Here is a 17090-nt window from a genome sequence, read left to right as displayed (position 1 = left end):
TTTTTGAGAAGCAGTCTTGCTCTGTCACCCAGGCTGGATACTGTGGCGCAACCTCAGGTCACTGCAACCTCCGCCTCCTGGATTCAAGTAACTCTCCTGCCTCGGCCTCCTTAGTAGCTGGGATTCCAGGCCTGTGCCACCACGCCCGGCTAACTTTTGCATTTGTATTTATTTTATTTTTTGGAGACAGAGTTTTGCTCTTTCACCCAGGCTGGAGTGAAGTGGCGCGATCTCGGCTCACTGCAACCTCCGCCCCCGCCCCGGGGTTCAAGCGATCCTCCTGCCTCAGCCTCCTGAGTAGCTGGAATTACAAATGTGTGCCACCCCGCCTGGGCTAATTTTTGTATTTTTAGTAGAGACCGGGTTTCACTATGTTGACCGGGTTTAGTATGAGACCGGGTTTCACTACGTTGGCCAGGCTGGTCTCGAACTCCTGACCTCAAGTGATCGGCACACCTATGCCTCCCAAAGTGCTGGGATTACAAGTGTGAGTCACTGTGCCTGGCCTTGTGTTTTTTTTTTTTTTTAAATGAAATCTCCACATATTGTTCTGTTTTTCTGCATTAAAGAATAGAGGCAATCATGCCTTCAGTTCACAATGAATGCCCATCAAGCTGACGCTCACCAACCCCATACCTGCTCACTTCAGCTCGAGGTAACCTGTTGTACAACTCCATCATGTCGACGGCCGATGCTGTTTCCCACCCATTCGACAGGAGCCGTTCTTTCTAAAATGTGCAACGAAGAGAAATGGAGAACTAGAGAACTACCAGGCACCGGCTTACAAATCTGAGACACTATTTTGTTTTAAAGAGACAAGGTCTCACTCTGTTGCCCAGGCTGAAGTGCAGCGGTGTGATCATAGCTCACTGCAGCCGTGACCTACTAGGCTCAAGCGATTCCTCCCCCTTCAGCTGCCCAAGGTGCTGGGATCAGAGGTGTGAGCCAGTGCGCCTGGCACTGAGACGCTCTTAAGCACACCAGACCTCCTCTGAGCTGACTCCTTTCTCAAAAGCACATTCTAGACCCTAATATCTTCTTTTTACTTTCCGACTTTCCATATTGAACAAGCATTGTTATAATGGGGGGAAATTCACTAAAGTACTTCCAAAGAGAAATAAAGGAAGAACTTTTCTATGAGCGACAGTTTTTTAAAGCATTCTAATGGTTATGTGACAAAAGACATGTAAAAATGAACCTATTTATTTATTAATTTACTTATTTATTTTGAGACAGAGGCTCACTCTGTTGCCCAGGCTGGAGTGCAGTAGCTTGATTTCGGCTCACTGCAACCTCCATCTCCCAGGTTCAAGCAAATCTCCTGCCTCAGCCTCCTGAGTAGCTGGGATTACAGGCATGCGCCACCACACCCGGCTAATTTTTGTATTTTTAGTAGAGATGGGGTTTCACCATATTGACCAGGCTGGTCTCAAACTCCTGAACTCAGGTGATCTGCCTGCCTCAGTATCCCAAAGTGCTGGGATTACAGGCGTGAGCCACCGCACCCACCCAAAAAAATGAACCTATTTATATGGGGGCAGGGGTGGGAGTTGTTTTGAGAAAAAATAAATGACTTTTTTAAAGGAAGGGGGCATTACGATAGAGTCAAAGAGGTTTAAGGGACGTATCAATCATCTACAAAGTGTGGACAATGTTTAAATCCTGATTCAAACACATCAACTATAAAAAAAGGTTTTTTTAAACAACTGGGGAAATTGAACATGAACTGGGCATTAAATGCTATGACGGAGTTGTCAGCTTGTGAGGTATGATCTGTGAAATGGTATCATCATCATCCTGGGAGAAGCAAGTCCTTATTGGTAGGTGATTCACATGCGTATTTAGGGGTGAAATCATGTGCTGTCTGGGATTTGCCTGAAAATATTCCAACATCAACAAAAAAATTGTGGGAGAATATAGGAAATAATACTGATAAAACAAGTAATACTGAAGTTAGGTGATGGGACATGTGTTTTTATTTTACCATTCCCTCTACCTTTATGTTTGTTTGAAAATTTGCATAATACAAAGTCAAAATAATAGGGTGTAGGAAATGTAAATGTGTATTTTCTACACCAAGATGGCAAAGCAGGACTTGGTCTTCCCAGTATCATGAACTAGCAGCCCACATGGAGGCTCAGCAGCCTATGGTGGCAGGCACTGAACAGGGCTTCTCCACGATCATATCTGCAAAGAAAGACCTTTATATATCTTGGTTAACTAAGGGTCCAAATGGATGTCCCAGTTCCTGCTCTCTGACCTGTGACTCTAATGACTTGCAGGTCTCCACTCCCGCCAGGTCACACTGGCGTCTCCGCAGGTTTTCAATCATGATCTGCCCAAACCGATCACCCATGTTCACCTAGGAGGGAAAGAGAAGGTAAGATATTACTCTAAGAGTTTGTTAAATATGCAAAATAAAACATCATCATCCTATTTTTAAGCAACAGAGGCTGACGCTTGATGATGCACACCCAGAGTAGGAAAAGGACTGAGGGGCAGGCACCAGCACAGTGCTGGCGGGAGCATAAACTTGGGTAGCCCTGGAAGGGCAACTGGGCAGGATACACCCATTTTAAATGCTCAACCTGGCCAAGCGAAGTGGTTCACGCCTGTAATCCCAGCACTTTGGGAGGCAAGGAGGGCGGATCACGAGGTCAGGAGATCGAGACCATCCTGGCTAACACAGTGAAACCCCGTTTCTACTAAAAATACAAAAAAATAGCTGGGCATGGTGGCGGGCGCCTGTAATCCCAGCTACTGGGGAGGCTGAGGCAGGAGAATGGCGTGAACCCGGGAGGCGGAGCTTGCAGTGAGCCGAGATTGTGCCACTGCACTCCAGCCTGGGCGACAGAGCGAGACTCCGTCTCAAAAAAATTAAAAAAATAAAAAATAAATGCTCAACCTGTGATGCACCAATTCCACCGAAAGCAATTTACCCTACAGATACACTCACAAGTGTATGCTAAGATGCAAGAATTATCACAGCATTAGGTAAAATAGGAAGAATCTGGAAATAACTCCTGGCATGTCTGTATAATGAAATCATATATAGCCATGAAAACAAGAGAAGGAAGACAGATACAGAAATGAAATGACCTCTAGGGTAAACTCTTGAAAAGTGAAGTACAGAGGAGTATGGATAGTATACGCCCATCTGTCTTCAAGGAAAAAAAGAATCTCTATGTACATAGAAAAATTCTGGAATGTGGCAGCCTTGCTTTCCAGATTAGAGGACCAAGGTCTGGGGCAGGAGAGAGATTTACTTTTCCTTGTCTACCCTGTTGTATTTTTAACTTTTCTACCCTGCATGTGGTATTACTTTTCTAATTACAAAAACTGATCTAAAAAACCCAAAATTATATGCGAAAAACGCCAGGAAACAATATTAGTGTATACCATTGTAGTATATACACTATTGCTTTTTCAAAAATTCACCACTTTCAGCCAGGCATGGTGGCCACGCCTGTAATCTCAGCACTTTGGGAGGCTGAGGCGGGCAGATCACTTGAGGTCAGGAGTTCAACACCAGCCTGGCCAACATGGTGAAACACCATCCCTACTAAAAATACAAAAATCAGCTGGATGCAGTGGCACGTGCCTGTAATCCCAGCTACTCAGGAGGTTGAGACAGGAGAATCACTTGTACCCAGGAGGCGGAGGTTGCAGTGAGCCGAGATTGTGCAACTGCACTCCAGCCTGGACGACAGAGAGACTCTTGTCTCAAAAAAAAAAAAAAGGATGGGTGTGGTGGCTCATGCCTGTAATCCCATTACTTTGGGAGGCTGAAGCAGGTGGATCACTTGAGGTCAGGAGTTCGAGACCAGCCTGACCAACATGGTGAAACCCGTCTCTACTGAAAATGCAAAAATTAGCTGGGTGTGGTGGCAGGCAACTGTAATCCCAGCTACTAGGGAGGCTGAGGCAGGAGAATCGCTTGAACCCGCGAGTCGGAGGTTGCAGTGAGCCAAGATCACACCACTGCATTCCAGGCTGGGCAACAAGAGCGAAACTCCATCTCAGCAGGGGAAAATCCACTTAACAATATGAGAAATGATTTTTGGAGTACACACGACAGCACTGCCAGACAAGAACCAACACTATTTTGGTGGAGAGAAAGGAATGTGGCACTAATGATCACATGGCACTTCTTCATTCCAGATAGAAAGTGTTTGTCAGCACATACTCTGTTGTTTTATTGCCTGGGTTTGAATCTTCGCTTGACATTTAAGAGCTTTGAGGCTGTGTGTAAACTACATAACTCTGTGCCTTAGTCTCCCCTTACCTATAAAATTAGAATAGTACTAGTATCTACTTGTGGCCAGTTGTGATAATTACATAAATTAAAAGGCTAGGTGCAGTGGCTCACACCTGTAATCCCAGCACTTCGGGAGGCCGAGGTGGGCAGATCACTTGAGGTCAGGAGTTCAAAAGCAGCCTGGCCAACATGGTGAAACCCCGTCTCTACGAAAAATACAAAATTAGCTGGGAATGGTGGCACACACCTGTAATCCCAGTTACTCAGGAGGCTGAGGCAGGACAATCACTTGAACCTGGGAGGTGGAGGCTGCAATGAGCCAAGATAGTGCCACTGCCCTCCAGCCTGGGTGACAGGGTGAGATTCCATCTCAAAAAATAAATAAGTAAGTTAATCTATGTAAAACTCATAGAATAGTCCCTGCTATATAGTAAGCAAAATCTAAGAATTTGCTACCACTGCTTTAGAATTATTATTGAAATTATTATCATCCATGTAGTTTTGTCATCTTAAACTACTAATTAGAAAACAAGCTAAGCATGGTGGCTGATGCCTGTAGTCCCAGGGCTTCGGGAAACTGGGGTAGGAGAACTGCTTGAAGCCAGAAGTTTGAAACCAGCCTGGACAACACAGCAAGACTCCGTCTCTCCCAAAAAAAAAAAGAAAAAATTAACCGAGAATGGTGGTGTGCACCTACAGTCCTAACTAATGGGGAGACCAAGGTTGGGGGATCACTTGAGCCTGGGAGCTCAAGGCTGCAGTGAACTATGATGGCACCACTGCACTCCAGCCTGGGCGACAGAACAAGACCCTATTTCTAAAAAAAAAAAAAAAAAAAGGAAAAGCAAACAATGTAAGGCATGTGAGCAATTAATACATGGTTGTGAGGGTGCTGATCATTTTGTGTTTGTTAGGAAATTACTGAATTAACTTAAATGTTCATTATGCACCAGGTGAGGGTGGTGGGTGGGAGCAGAACCGGCTGAGGGACAGCTATGGACAACATTTTGAAAACTGGCACATTCCCAGGCTTGCTCCAAAGTGACAAGATCTCTGGTCAGAATTCACTGAATCCATCATCTCTCATATGATGTTGAATAAACACCTGTTCAACAAAAGAATACACAAACTAAGGAAAGTAAACGTAGCGGCACAAATCTGAAACATGTGGAGTATGGACAGTGGAATTTGTTTCCCCAGATGTGGTTATCCTGAAAGCAAAGATAGGTCCCCAGGATTTGTTCACATGAAAAGAAAAGACCAGTGAGGCCACCTTCCATTACATCCATCCATCAGGATGGAAGACAGAGTCTGAGGAGCGCTCCCAATTAAAGAGAGGGAAGGATGCAAAATTAACCAATCAAGAACCATCTACACAGGAACCTGGGCAGGAAGGGACCTGGGAAGGAGGCTGAGAGATCAAGGGCTAGCCCTAGATCTGTCCATAATTACATGACACTGGGTAAGTCCCCTTATTGATCTTATGTGTGATAAAATAAAAAAGAAAAGGAGATTTAAAAAATAAAACTGACCAACTCGGGCAACATGGCAAAACCGTCTCTACAAAAAGAATTTAAAAATTAGCTGGGCATGGTGTGTGCACCTGTGATTCCAGCTACTTGGGAGGATGACCTGGCAGGATCATCTGAGCCCCAGGTCGAGGCTGCAGTGAGCCATGATCCCCACCACTGCACTCCAGCCTGGGTGATACAGTGAGACCCTACCTCAAACAAACAAATAAATAAAAAGCAATACACAATAAAAATAGTGAGCATGTATCAGTGCTTATCATGCGATAAGCCACTGACCAGCATCTCAGGAATCCCCTTAATAATCTGGAGAGCAGGTATTATTCTTTTTTTTTTTTTTTTTTTTTTTTTTTTTTTTTTTTTGAGATAGAGTCTCACTCTGTCACCCAGGCTGGAGTACAATGGTACAGTCTCAGCTAACTGCAACCTCTGCCTCCCCGGTTCAAGCGATTCTCCTGCCTCAGCCTCCCAAGTAGCTGGGATTACAGGCATCTGCCACCATGCCTGGCTAATTTTGTATTTTTAGTAGAGACAGGGTTTCACCATGTTGGCCAAGCTGGTCTCGAACTCCTGACCTCAGGTGATCTGCCCACATCGGCCTCCCCAAAGTGCTGGGATCACAGGCATGAGCCACCGTGCCCAGCCAAGAGTGGGTATTATTTCTTTAAAAACAAAAAACTGGGGCTCAGAGACAGCAAAAAATAGCTGATGCTTACTTACAGCTGGGCAACACTGTCAGTACTTTTGGATACATTAACTCATTTACATCTCACAACAATGCTATGAAGTAGGGACTATTATTTTCAGATGAAGAAACAGGCACAGAGGGACAGCCGGGCATGGTGGCTCATGCCTGTAATCCCAGCACTTTGGGTGGCTGAGGCAGGCAGATCACCTGAGGTTATGAGTTTGAGACCAGCCTGGCCAACATGGTGAAACCCCATCTCTACTAAAAACACAAAATTAGCCGGATGTGATGGTGCACACCTGTAATCCCAGCTACTTGGAAGGCTGAGGCAGGAGAATGGCTTGAACCTGGGAGGCGGAGGTTGCAGAGAGCCGAGATCGCGCCACTGCACTCCAGCCTGGGCAATAAGAGTGAAACTCTGGCAAAGAAAAGAAAGAAAAGGAAAGGAAAGGGAAAGGGAAAGGAAAAGAAAAGAAAAAAAAGAAATAGGCACAGAGGGGTTATGTAACTTGCCCAGGTCACACAGCAGGAATGCCCACCTCTGGAGCATGGACCTTAGGCAGCTGTGCTGCCTAAGGTCACATAGCTGAGAGCACAAGCCAGGGCCAGGATTCAACCCAAGCTGGGCTATTCCAAAGCTCTAAAACAGAACTTTTTCTGCAATAAATCAGAAGAAGTAAACAGGCAGCTGGTAAATCATACACAGTAATCTTAGAAACTAGAATATTTTACATTAAAATCCCACATTTCCAACTTCTTTCAAAAATCAGGAGTTCTGGCAGCTCTAGGCTCACATGCCTACATGATAACAACTGGCTGTAAATGGACAGTGGCCACTCCCATGAGGTGGGACGTTGGTGCTCCAGTTCACCACAGTCCCCAAACCCTATACTACTACACCTGGCTGACTTCCTCCACTGGTACCACCTGCCTGTCCCTGACAGTATCTGAGTTGCTACCCCAAAATGCTGGTAGCCAAAATCCCCTTCCTCATGTTCTATGACTCCACGGTACATGTAATGATAAAAATAAGAACTTGAAAGACTTTTGTAAAGGCTAAGACAGAAGTTCCAATAACTCTAGCTAAAAGTCTGCAGGAGGTCAAGAGGTCAGGAGTACTAAGATTGCTGGTTGATGAATAAAGGAGATACGTGAGAGGCTGGAGGAGGAAGGAAAAGGATGAGGGAAGTTATCCGAAGGGTGCTGGGAGAGGGAAGCCACCACAGGGGTCCTGTACAGAATCCAATTCACCTGTGCTTCCTTTTACCTGTTCGTAGTTTATGAACATGGCTGCCTCAAAACTGTTGGCTGCCCACTTCAGGAGGCTTGCGGACTGCTCTGGAGTCATGTAAACCAGTACACATTCAGCTATCAGGAGTGTTGGCAATCTTAAGAGAAGAAAAAAAGGCACATAAATTTGTTATCATCAAGTCAGGACCCTCTAATCGTACTGCAGTGCTGGTGGGGCAGTCCATGCCCCAGGGAAATCAGGCCTGAGCGAGCACAGCCCCAGTCAGGGCAGAAATACATGGGGAATACCATCACAATCCGAGCTTTCTACTGTCAACAGGTGAGCAGTGAGCAATGATTTGTGTGGCAATGAAAACATGTTAAGTGTGTGTGCTGGACTGTAAAAACGGCTACAAGTTCTCCCTTGCTGTGTACTCACACCATGCCAACATAACACTACAGCTTTTCCCATTTGAGAGGTGTTTATTCTTCTACCCCTGGAATCTAGGCTGGTCATGAAACTTTTGCTTTGGTCAACAGGACAGTAGCAAACATGATGCAAGCAGAAGTTTTAAAGTCACTTGCACATTGGTGCTTGCTCTCTTGCTGCACTTGGAAACCTGAAGGAACCCAAGCTAGCCTGCTATAGGAGGAGAAGATCTGTGGAATAGAAGGAGGCCTCCCAACTGACAGCCAGCCAGACCCTAGCTGGCCTGCCCACTATCCACATGATTGAACTCCAGGATATCAGCTAAACCCAACCCCAATCAGAACCATCCGGCTAAGCCCTGTCCAAACTGCAGAAGAACCTCCAGCTAAGTAAGGCCAACCCAAACTGCAGAAGAACATCCAGCTAAGCCCAGCCCAAACTGCAGAACATCCAGCTAAGCCCAACAAGAAACTGGCTGAAAAGAACATGGTATGCCCTACCCAATGGACTACTATGCAGCTCGTAAGTATGATGTTTCAGGGACTGTGTTTATTGATACAAAAGCTATCCATGGTCCCCAGATTCAAGTGGCCTATCAGATGCTTCCCTGCACTTCTTCAAAGCAGATATCCCAGGAGTAACTAAACAGTCAAATGTCATTAGCTGTTTAATGTCTCTTTACACACAACAATGTGTAAGCTGTTTTGTTCATGGCTCTATAGTGGGTACCGGTACCTCACAGAATCTTGATTATTTGCTAAATGAGCGAATAAACAAACAAATGATTGTATGTGTACATATACACACATATTTTTTATTTTTTTTTTTTTTTTTTTTTTTTGAGACGGAGTCTCATTCTGTCACCAGGCTGGAGTGCAATGGCGCAATCTCAGCTCACTGTAACTTCTGTCTCCTGAGTTCAAGCAATTCCCCTGCCTCAGCCTCCAAAGTAGCTGGGACTACAGGCACACACCACTACACCCAGCTAATTTTTGTATTTTTAGTAGAGACGACGTTTCTCCATGTTGGCCAGGATGGTCTCAATCTCTCGACCTCGTGATCTGCCTGTCTCAGCCTCCCAAAGTGCTGGGATTACAGGCATGAGCCACCGCACCCAGCCGATTCTTTCAGAAGTTCCAAAACTGGCTGGGTGCAATGGCACATGCCTGTAATTCCAACACTTTGGGAGGCCAAGGCAGGCAGATTGTTTGGGCTCAGGAGTTCAAAGCAAGCCTGGGCAATATGGTGAAACCTTGTCTCTATAAAAATTAACTGGGTGTGGTGGTGCATGCCTGTGGTCCCAGCTACTCAGGAAGCTGAGGTGGGAGGATCACTTGAGCCTGGGAGATTCACGCTGCAATAAGCACAGATCACGTCACTGCACTCCAGCCTGGGTGACAGAGTAAGACCCTGTCTCCAAACAAACAAAAAGTTCCAAAATTATACACATAGCATAATCACATTTTAAAGAAAAACATATATTTACAAATTTTGGGATAAAATTTATTAAGGTGGTTATCTCTAAGTATTGGGATTAGGAATTATTTTTATCTTCTCTTTGAGGAACCATCAAAATCATCAGCAACAATTAAAACTACAGAAATGAAGAGCATTCCTCAGAGACTTCTTTGACAGTTATCAACATTCTCAACCGCTAACACTTACAGGTGGATTCTATTAGTACTCACATTTTCACTTTTTTTTTTTTTTTTTTGAGATGGAGTCTTGCTCTGTTGTCTAGGCTGCAGTGCGATGTCATGATCTTGGCTCACTGCAATCTCCACCTCCTGGGTTCAAATGATTCTCCTGCCTCAGCCTCCTGAGTAGCTGGGGTCCAGGCGCCCAACAACACGCCCAGCTAATTTTTTGTATTTTTAGTAGAGATGGGGCTTCAATATGCTGGCCAGGCTGGTCTCGAACTCCTGACCTCAGGTGATCTGCCCACCTCGGCCTCCCAAAGTGCTGGGATTACAGGCATGAGACACCACGCCCAGCCTATAATTCACATTTTTCAGAAGAGGAAACAGATGCAGAGAAGTGAAGTTATCCAAGGTCATGATCTAGTGCATGTTCCTGTCAGGATTCAAACCTGTGCAGCTGGACTCAGTTCCTAGACTCATGAACTACCAGGAACATTCTCCTTATGCATATATGCAAGATCTTCTCAAAGGGACACCCACGAAAGTGGAACTGCTATATCCTATGGTACACATACTTAAAACGTTACTCAATACTTTCAGATTGCTCCTCACTATGGTTGCACCAAGTTCACTTCCAGCAGTGGTGTATCATTCCCTATCCCCCACATCCTTGCCAACACTTGATACTGTCAGCTGTTACATTTTTGCCAACTTGGTGAGAGTAAAATAGAATTTCATCTGATTATCACTGATGCCCAATACCTGTTTCATATGATATTCAGTTTCTTCTTTGAACTGCCTGGTAATCTATCCTTTGCCCATTTTTCTATGAGGCTTTGAGTAGTAGTTGTTCTTTATATATTCTGGACGCCAATCTTTTCTTTATATGTTACAAACATGTTTCTATCCATACAATTATCTTCTCTCAAACTTTTATATGAAATAAGGCACCAGTATTTTAGTATTTTTACAAAGTAACACAGGTGATTCTGACGTAGAAACAGACTTGAAGAACAGTATTGCTTTAAAAATTTCAGAAAACTAGGCCAGGCGTGATGGCTTACAACTGTAATCTCAACACTTTGGGAGGCCAAGGCAGGCGGATCACCTGACGTCGGGAGTTTGAGACCAGACTGACTACATGGAAAAACCCCATCTCTACTAAAAATACAAACTTAACCAGGTGTGGTGGCGCATGCCTGTAATCCCAGCTACTACGGAGGCTGAGGCAGGAGAATCACTTGAACCTGGGAGGTGGAGGTTGCGGTGAGCTGAGATTGTGCCACTGCATTCCAGCCTGGGCAACAAGAGCAAAACTACATCTCAAAAAAAAAAAAAAAAAAAAAAGAATTTTTTTTCAGAAAACTAGGTAGCAATGAAATAAAACTTACAGAATAAAAAATAAGAACATGAGTATCATGCTACACTTCCGACTGGCCTTATCTCATAATTAGCATAAAATCACAAATGCAAAAGAGGTTTTAAAAAAAAATCTCACTGTGTATTCATGTTACATTTCTTTAGTTTCTCTTCCAGTTCAGACAGGTCTCGGAGATCGGCTCCAATAACGGCATATCTCTTTGAATCCAGTATGTGTCCATCTGCAAATGCAATCAGAGGCTATAATTTTAATGAATATGTCTTTTCCAAAGTTATAGTAGCCTTATGGTTTTTCCCTACTAAAAAAATACATGCATCATTGTTAAAATTACATGTTAAAAAAAAATTAGAGGAGGGTAAAAATTAACCAAAATCGTATCTTCCAAAGATAACTCTTCGTGTTTTGGTGTGTAACATTTCAGCCTTTTGTCCTATGTGCTTAAGTTATTGTACACAACAAAAACACATTCTCCCTCTCATGCACATAGTGGGCGCACACACGCACACACACACACACCCTGAATAGAGAAAAGAAAATGGGACCATCCGAGATGTGGTTTGAAAACTGCTTTTCCTACATAGCAACAGCATCAGGGACATCCTTCTGTATAATGATTTCATAGCATTCCACTGACTGGATAAAATATAACTTATTTAGCCAATCCCTCACTATGAGACATGGTATTCCTAAGTTTTCCCCATCTAGGTATTGCAAGCATCCTTGTATATACGTCATGAAGCATCTGTCCAGTTATTTCTTTAAAGTAGACAGTATGAGTGGAATTAAGAGATCAGAGGGTAGCCAGGCATGGTGGCTCAAGCCTGTAATCCCAGCACTTTGGGAGGCCAAGTCGGGCAGATCACGAGGTCAGGAGATTGAGACCATCCTGGCTAACACAGTGAAACCCTGCCTCTACTAAAAATACAAAAAAAAAAAGAAAAAAAAAATTAGCCGGGTATGGTGGCAGGCGCCTGTAGTCCCAGCTACTCTGGAGGCTGAGGCAGGAGAATGGCACGAACCTGGGAGGTGGAGCTTGCAGTGAGCCGAGATTGCACCACTGCACTCCAGCCTGGGCAACAGAGAGACTCCATTTCAAAAAAAAAAAAAAAAAAAAAAAATCAAACGGTAAGCCTATTAAATATGGGGACCCATTAGCAGGCTGCTTTCTAAATCTTATGCCTATTTGTGTTATGTTTTAAAAAAGACAATTTATGTACTAATGTATTTACAAATAAAATGACAGCATTTGCTTTGAAAGACTCCAGCAGAGGTGGGATGAAATGGTATCTATAGTGATCCTCAGGATTCAGCTGTCATCAGAATCACCTGGGTGGCTTGCTAAACCACAGATTGATAGGCTCTACCCCAAGTTTCTGATTCACTACATCTTCCACTAGCGGAAACTGACATTTCTAGTGGCTGGACGCGGTGGCTCATGCCTGTAATCTCAACACTTTGGGAGGCCGAGGCGGGGAGATCACGAGGTCAGGAGATCAAGACCATCCTGGCCAACATGGTGAAACCCCATCCCTGCTAAAAATACACAAATTAGCTGGGTATGGTGGTAGGCACCTGTTATCCCAGCTACTCATGAGGCTGAGGCAGGAGAATCGCTTGAACCTGGGAGGTGGAGGTTGCAGTGAGCCTAGATCGCACCACTTCACTGTAGCCTGGGTGACAGAGCAAGACTGTCTCAAAAAACAACCACCAAAAAAGACAGACCATACTTACTCAACTCTGAGAAAGTCAATTAACACTGATTTAAAACCTCTGTATTGCTACTAGCAGTTCTTTCTGTGATCAATACTACTTTAGAGGATTGATTTCTAAGAGGCTTAAGAGGGAAGAGAAGCCCTGAAAATGTAAGACCATAATATGGTTTAAAAACTTAAGAACCAATTTATACACAGCCAGAATGAAAAGACGGTTGTGAAAATCCTAACTACTCAGGCTTGGTCATTATTACATTAAAGCAGTGGTTCTCCAACACGGCAACTTTGCCACTAGGGAACATGTGGCAATGTCTGGAGACACCTTTTGGTTGTCACAACCACAGGGTGCTATTGGCATCCAGTGGGCAGAGGCCAGGGACGCTGGTAAACATCCTACAATGTACAGAACGGTCCTACACTACAGAATTACCCAACCCAAGTGTCAAGAGTGCCGAGGTTGTGAAACCCCGCATTAAAGTTACACACAAAAACCCAAAGGCCATTCGTTGATATCCAATTGTTAAAAATCCCTAAATAGTCCCAATTATTCTCTGATAGAGAAACTTAACATGCTGTGGCTTTTATCCAGAACATCGTATCCAAAATAAAAACTCGCTTTTGAGTGAATTTGCAGTTACATGGGCTTTGGTCTCAAACAGCCCTAATGTCAAATTTCATGTGAGCAAGCTGGGCACCATGGCTCACACCTGTAATTACAGCACTTTGGGAGGCTGAGGCGGGAAGACTGCTTGAGTCCAGGAGTTCAAGACCAGCCTGGGCAACACGGCGATACCCTACCTCTACAAAAAATACAAAAATTAGCCAGGTGTGGTGATGCATGCCTGTAGTCCCAGCTACTTGGGAGGCTGAAGCGGGAGAACTGATTGAGCCTGGGAGGTCGAGGCTGCAATGAGCTGTGATTGCATCACTGTACTCCAACCTGGGCAACAGAATGAAGCCCTGTCTCTAAAAAAAATTTCATGTGATTCTGGGAAAGTCACATAATCACTCAAGACTACCTTTCTTTTAATCATAAAACGTGAACAATGCCAGTCTTAGAAGCCTGTGGTTAGGAATCAAGGAAATGGTAAAGTGATGATACTGTGGTACCATGGGTGGAACGGGAAATTCACCAGGGCAGAGAGGAATATTTTAAATTTTTCAGGGGAACACAGAGATACTACTCAACATCCGTCAGGCATAAGTAAGCGACTAGCTCAAGGCCATCACAGTTTCAACATCAGATTGCTCTGTATCCTTGCAAAGCTAAGTGTTCGGATGTTGCTATGGTTAAAAAGCAAGTACCAGGCTGGCACACGGTGGCTCATGCCTGCCTGTAATCCCAGCACTTTGGAAGGCCGAGACAGGCAAATTGCTCAAGACCAGTTCGAGACCAGCCTGGCCAACACGATAAAACCCCACCTCTACTAAAAATACAAAACTAGTCAGGCATGGTGGCGCACACCTGTGATCCCAGCTACTTGAGAGGCTGAGGCACGAGAATTGCCTGAACCCAGGAGGCGGAGGTTGCAGTGAGCTGAGTGTGTACCACTGCACTCCAGCCTGGGTGACATGTCAGAGCAAGACTCCGTCTCAAAAAAAAAAGTAAGTATTGTGCCAATGTGAATGTGGAACAGGGGTGCTGTCTAATCTGATTCCAAGGTGAAGCTGTAAAGTGCCCCATGGGGCACACATCCTAGTAAGCAATTCTGGGTGCTTACGAATGAAGTAAAAATGGTATTTTTCTTTCACTGTATGTGTACTTTTTTTTCAAATGACTAATAAGTTGTTAGGACATAAATACTTCGGCTGTTTAAACCCAGCTAATTAAAAAGAATTGCTGAGTGTGTTTTTTGGCTCAGGGATACTATGAAAACATTACTGAGACAAATTACTGGGAAGCAAGAAAGGTGGGGACCCCCTGGCCTAGCCCAATGCTTGCTACACAGCAGAGGTCTTCTGTGAAGACAACCACAAGTGATTAAATCCAGGCAGGTGCTGGAATGAGCCCAGCTGAGAAGTTTCACCTGAATGAACCCAACCCAAAGAATTGTAAGCTAAATAGATGGCTGTTGTTTTAAGCCACAAGCTATGCAGCAGTTTGTTACAGTGCAGAAGCTAATGGATACAGGCTTTAATTATCTGCCTCGTTAAGCTCATATACTTTATCGTCCTAATCAGCTCTTTTTTTTTTTTTTTTTTTGAGACAGGGCTGCACTGTGTCACCCAGGTTGCAGTGCGGTGGCATGATCATGGCTCATTACAGCCTCAACACCCCCCGCCCCCCGCCCCCGCCAGGCTGCCTCAGCTTCCTGTGTAGCTGGGACCACAGGCATGCACCACCATGCCTGGCTAATTTTTTTTATTTGTACAGATGTGGGGGGTGGGGGGAGGGAGGAGGGGAAGAAGGGGGTCTCCCTATGTTCCCTATGTTGCCCAGGCTGGTCTTGAACTCTTGGGTTCCAGGGATCCTCCTGCCGCTGCCTCCCAGAGTGATGGGATTATAGGTGTGAGCCACCAAGCCAGTCTTAATCACTTTTAAGAGGGGATTAGGTCATGAGGTGAAAAGGCATGAGAAAACTGAAGACTTACACAATGTAACACAGTAGTTAAACACATACACACACAAGTGCTGGTGTATCATATGACTAATAATCTCTTCCACCACCGCCAGGTGCATTTCAAAAGAGATGTGTTGGATCTGTAGTGAATCCCATCAATCCCATTCATAGTATCTTCTATGACAGACTATCACTGTTGTTAAGCATTGCAAAGTGATCTTTTAGGTTCACAGATTTTCCCAGGAGCCTTTAGTTGGAAAAAAAAAAAAAAGAAAAAAAGAAGAGGTAAAATGGAGATAGCCTGAGGCGGATTTCCGGACTGTACAGAGGGTTAGTTTGTCTGACTACCCATCTGATACTTATGACGCATTGAGCCAAGTCCTGGGAATAACTGATGAACAAGAAGACATGGTCCCTGCCCTCATGGGCTTATAATCCAGTGGGAAAGAGAGAGAACAAGGGCAAGCAGCTACAGAGAAGTTCAGGGTGTTGTGGGGCATGTGTAACAGGCTTCCGACTCCCTTTAGAATGGAGTCAAAATTCTCAACCAGCTTTATGATCTTTTCTCAATCTTGAAGCACATACCTCCTGCCACCCGAGCCCCAGCCACACTGGCCTTTCCAGCTCTTCCTTCAGTGTGTCCCGGCTGAGATCATCTGTTCCCTACCTAGGGCCTTCTCAGGGCCCAGCTGAAATCCTGTTCGCACTCTGAAATGCTTTCCACTTGCTGTTCTTTTCTCTTTCTGCCTACCTAATTTCACCAGAGTAGAAGTGAATTACAAAAAAACAAACACATTGATCCATTCAAGCAGTCACGTGAGTATTCATTCAACACTGTCTGTGCGCTAGATACTGCTCTTGGTGCAGGGGTTACAGTGGTGAACAAGACAGAAGCAGTCCCTGTTCTCAGGAAGCTTACATAGTAGAAGAGGGAGAAAGTGAATCATTAAATAAATGAGTCATCAAGATGATATCACAGAGCAGTTAGTACCACAAGGAAACTGAAAGAGAAGAGTGTGAAATTAGGCAGCAGGGAGGGGGTCTGTCTTTAACCTAGTAGTCAGGGAGAGCCCCTCTGAGGAAATGGCAGTTGAGCCGATGAGAAGGAGCCCATCAAGCAAAGAGAGAGGAAATGAAAAGGACTGAGGGAAAGAACATGCTTGGCACAGTCAACAGCAAGGTATCTGTGTGGCTAGATCATAGTTACTGTGGTCAAAGGGAAAATCAGGAGCAGGTGCAGTGCTCACGCCTGTAATCCCAACATTGAGAGATCGAGGTGGGAGGATCATTTGACCCCAGGAGTTCGAGACCAACCTAAGCAACACAGCAAGCCCCTCGCCAAAAAATAAAAATAAAAATCAGCTGGGTGTGGCAGCACATAGCTGTAATCCCAGCTACTCGGGAGACTGAGGCAGGAGGATCACTTGAGCCCAGGAGTTCAAGGCTGCAGTAAGCTGTGACCGATCGCACCACTGTCCTCCAGCCTGAGCAAAAACAGTGAGACCTTGTCTCAAAAAGGAAGGAAGAAAGGCAGGAAGGAAGGCAGTAAGGAAGGCAGGCAGGCAGGCACGAAGGAGGGAAGGAAGGAGACAGAGAAAAAAAGGGAAGGAAGGAAGGAAGGAAGGAAGGAAGGAAGGAAGGAAGGGAGGGAGGGAGGGAGG

At 44.8% G+C, this 17090-nt stretch overlaps 1 protein-coding gene across 1 annotated transcript in view; it reads right to left on the bottom strand.

Moving 5' to 3' along the window:
• LCMT1 (leucine carboxyl methyltransferase 1) overlaps window positions 1-17090 on the bottom strand; it is a 72563-nt gene that overhangs the window by 7158 nt on the left and 48315 nt on the right. Inside the window, exons 6-9 of the mRNA XM_017887189.1 lie at window positions 11274-11376; window positions 7743-7863; window positions 2261-2362; window positions 637-728 (exon numbers count right to left, since the gene is read on the bottom strand). Coding sequence (XP_017742678.1) covers window positions 637-728; window positions 2261-2362; window positions 7743-7863; window positions 11274-11376 — 418 coding nt within the window. The remainder of the gene's footprint in view (window positions 1-636; window positions 729-2260; window positions 2363-7742; window positions 7864-11273; window positions 11377-17090) is intronic.

The sequence above is a fragment of the Rhinopithecus bieti genome, unplaced genomic scaffold (genome assembly GCF_001698545.2).
Source record: "Rhinopithecus bieti isolate Rb0 unplaced genomic scaffold, ASM169854v2 scaffold_13348, whole genome shotgun sequence".
Taxonomy (NCBI): domain Eukaryota; kingdom Metazoa; phylum Chordata; class Mammalia; order Primates; family Cercopithecidae; genus Rhinopithecus; species Rhinopithecus bieti.
This window is presented reverse-complemented; position numbering and strand designations above follow the sequence as displayed.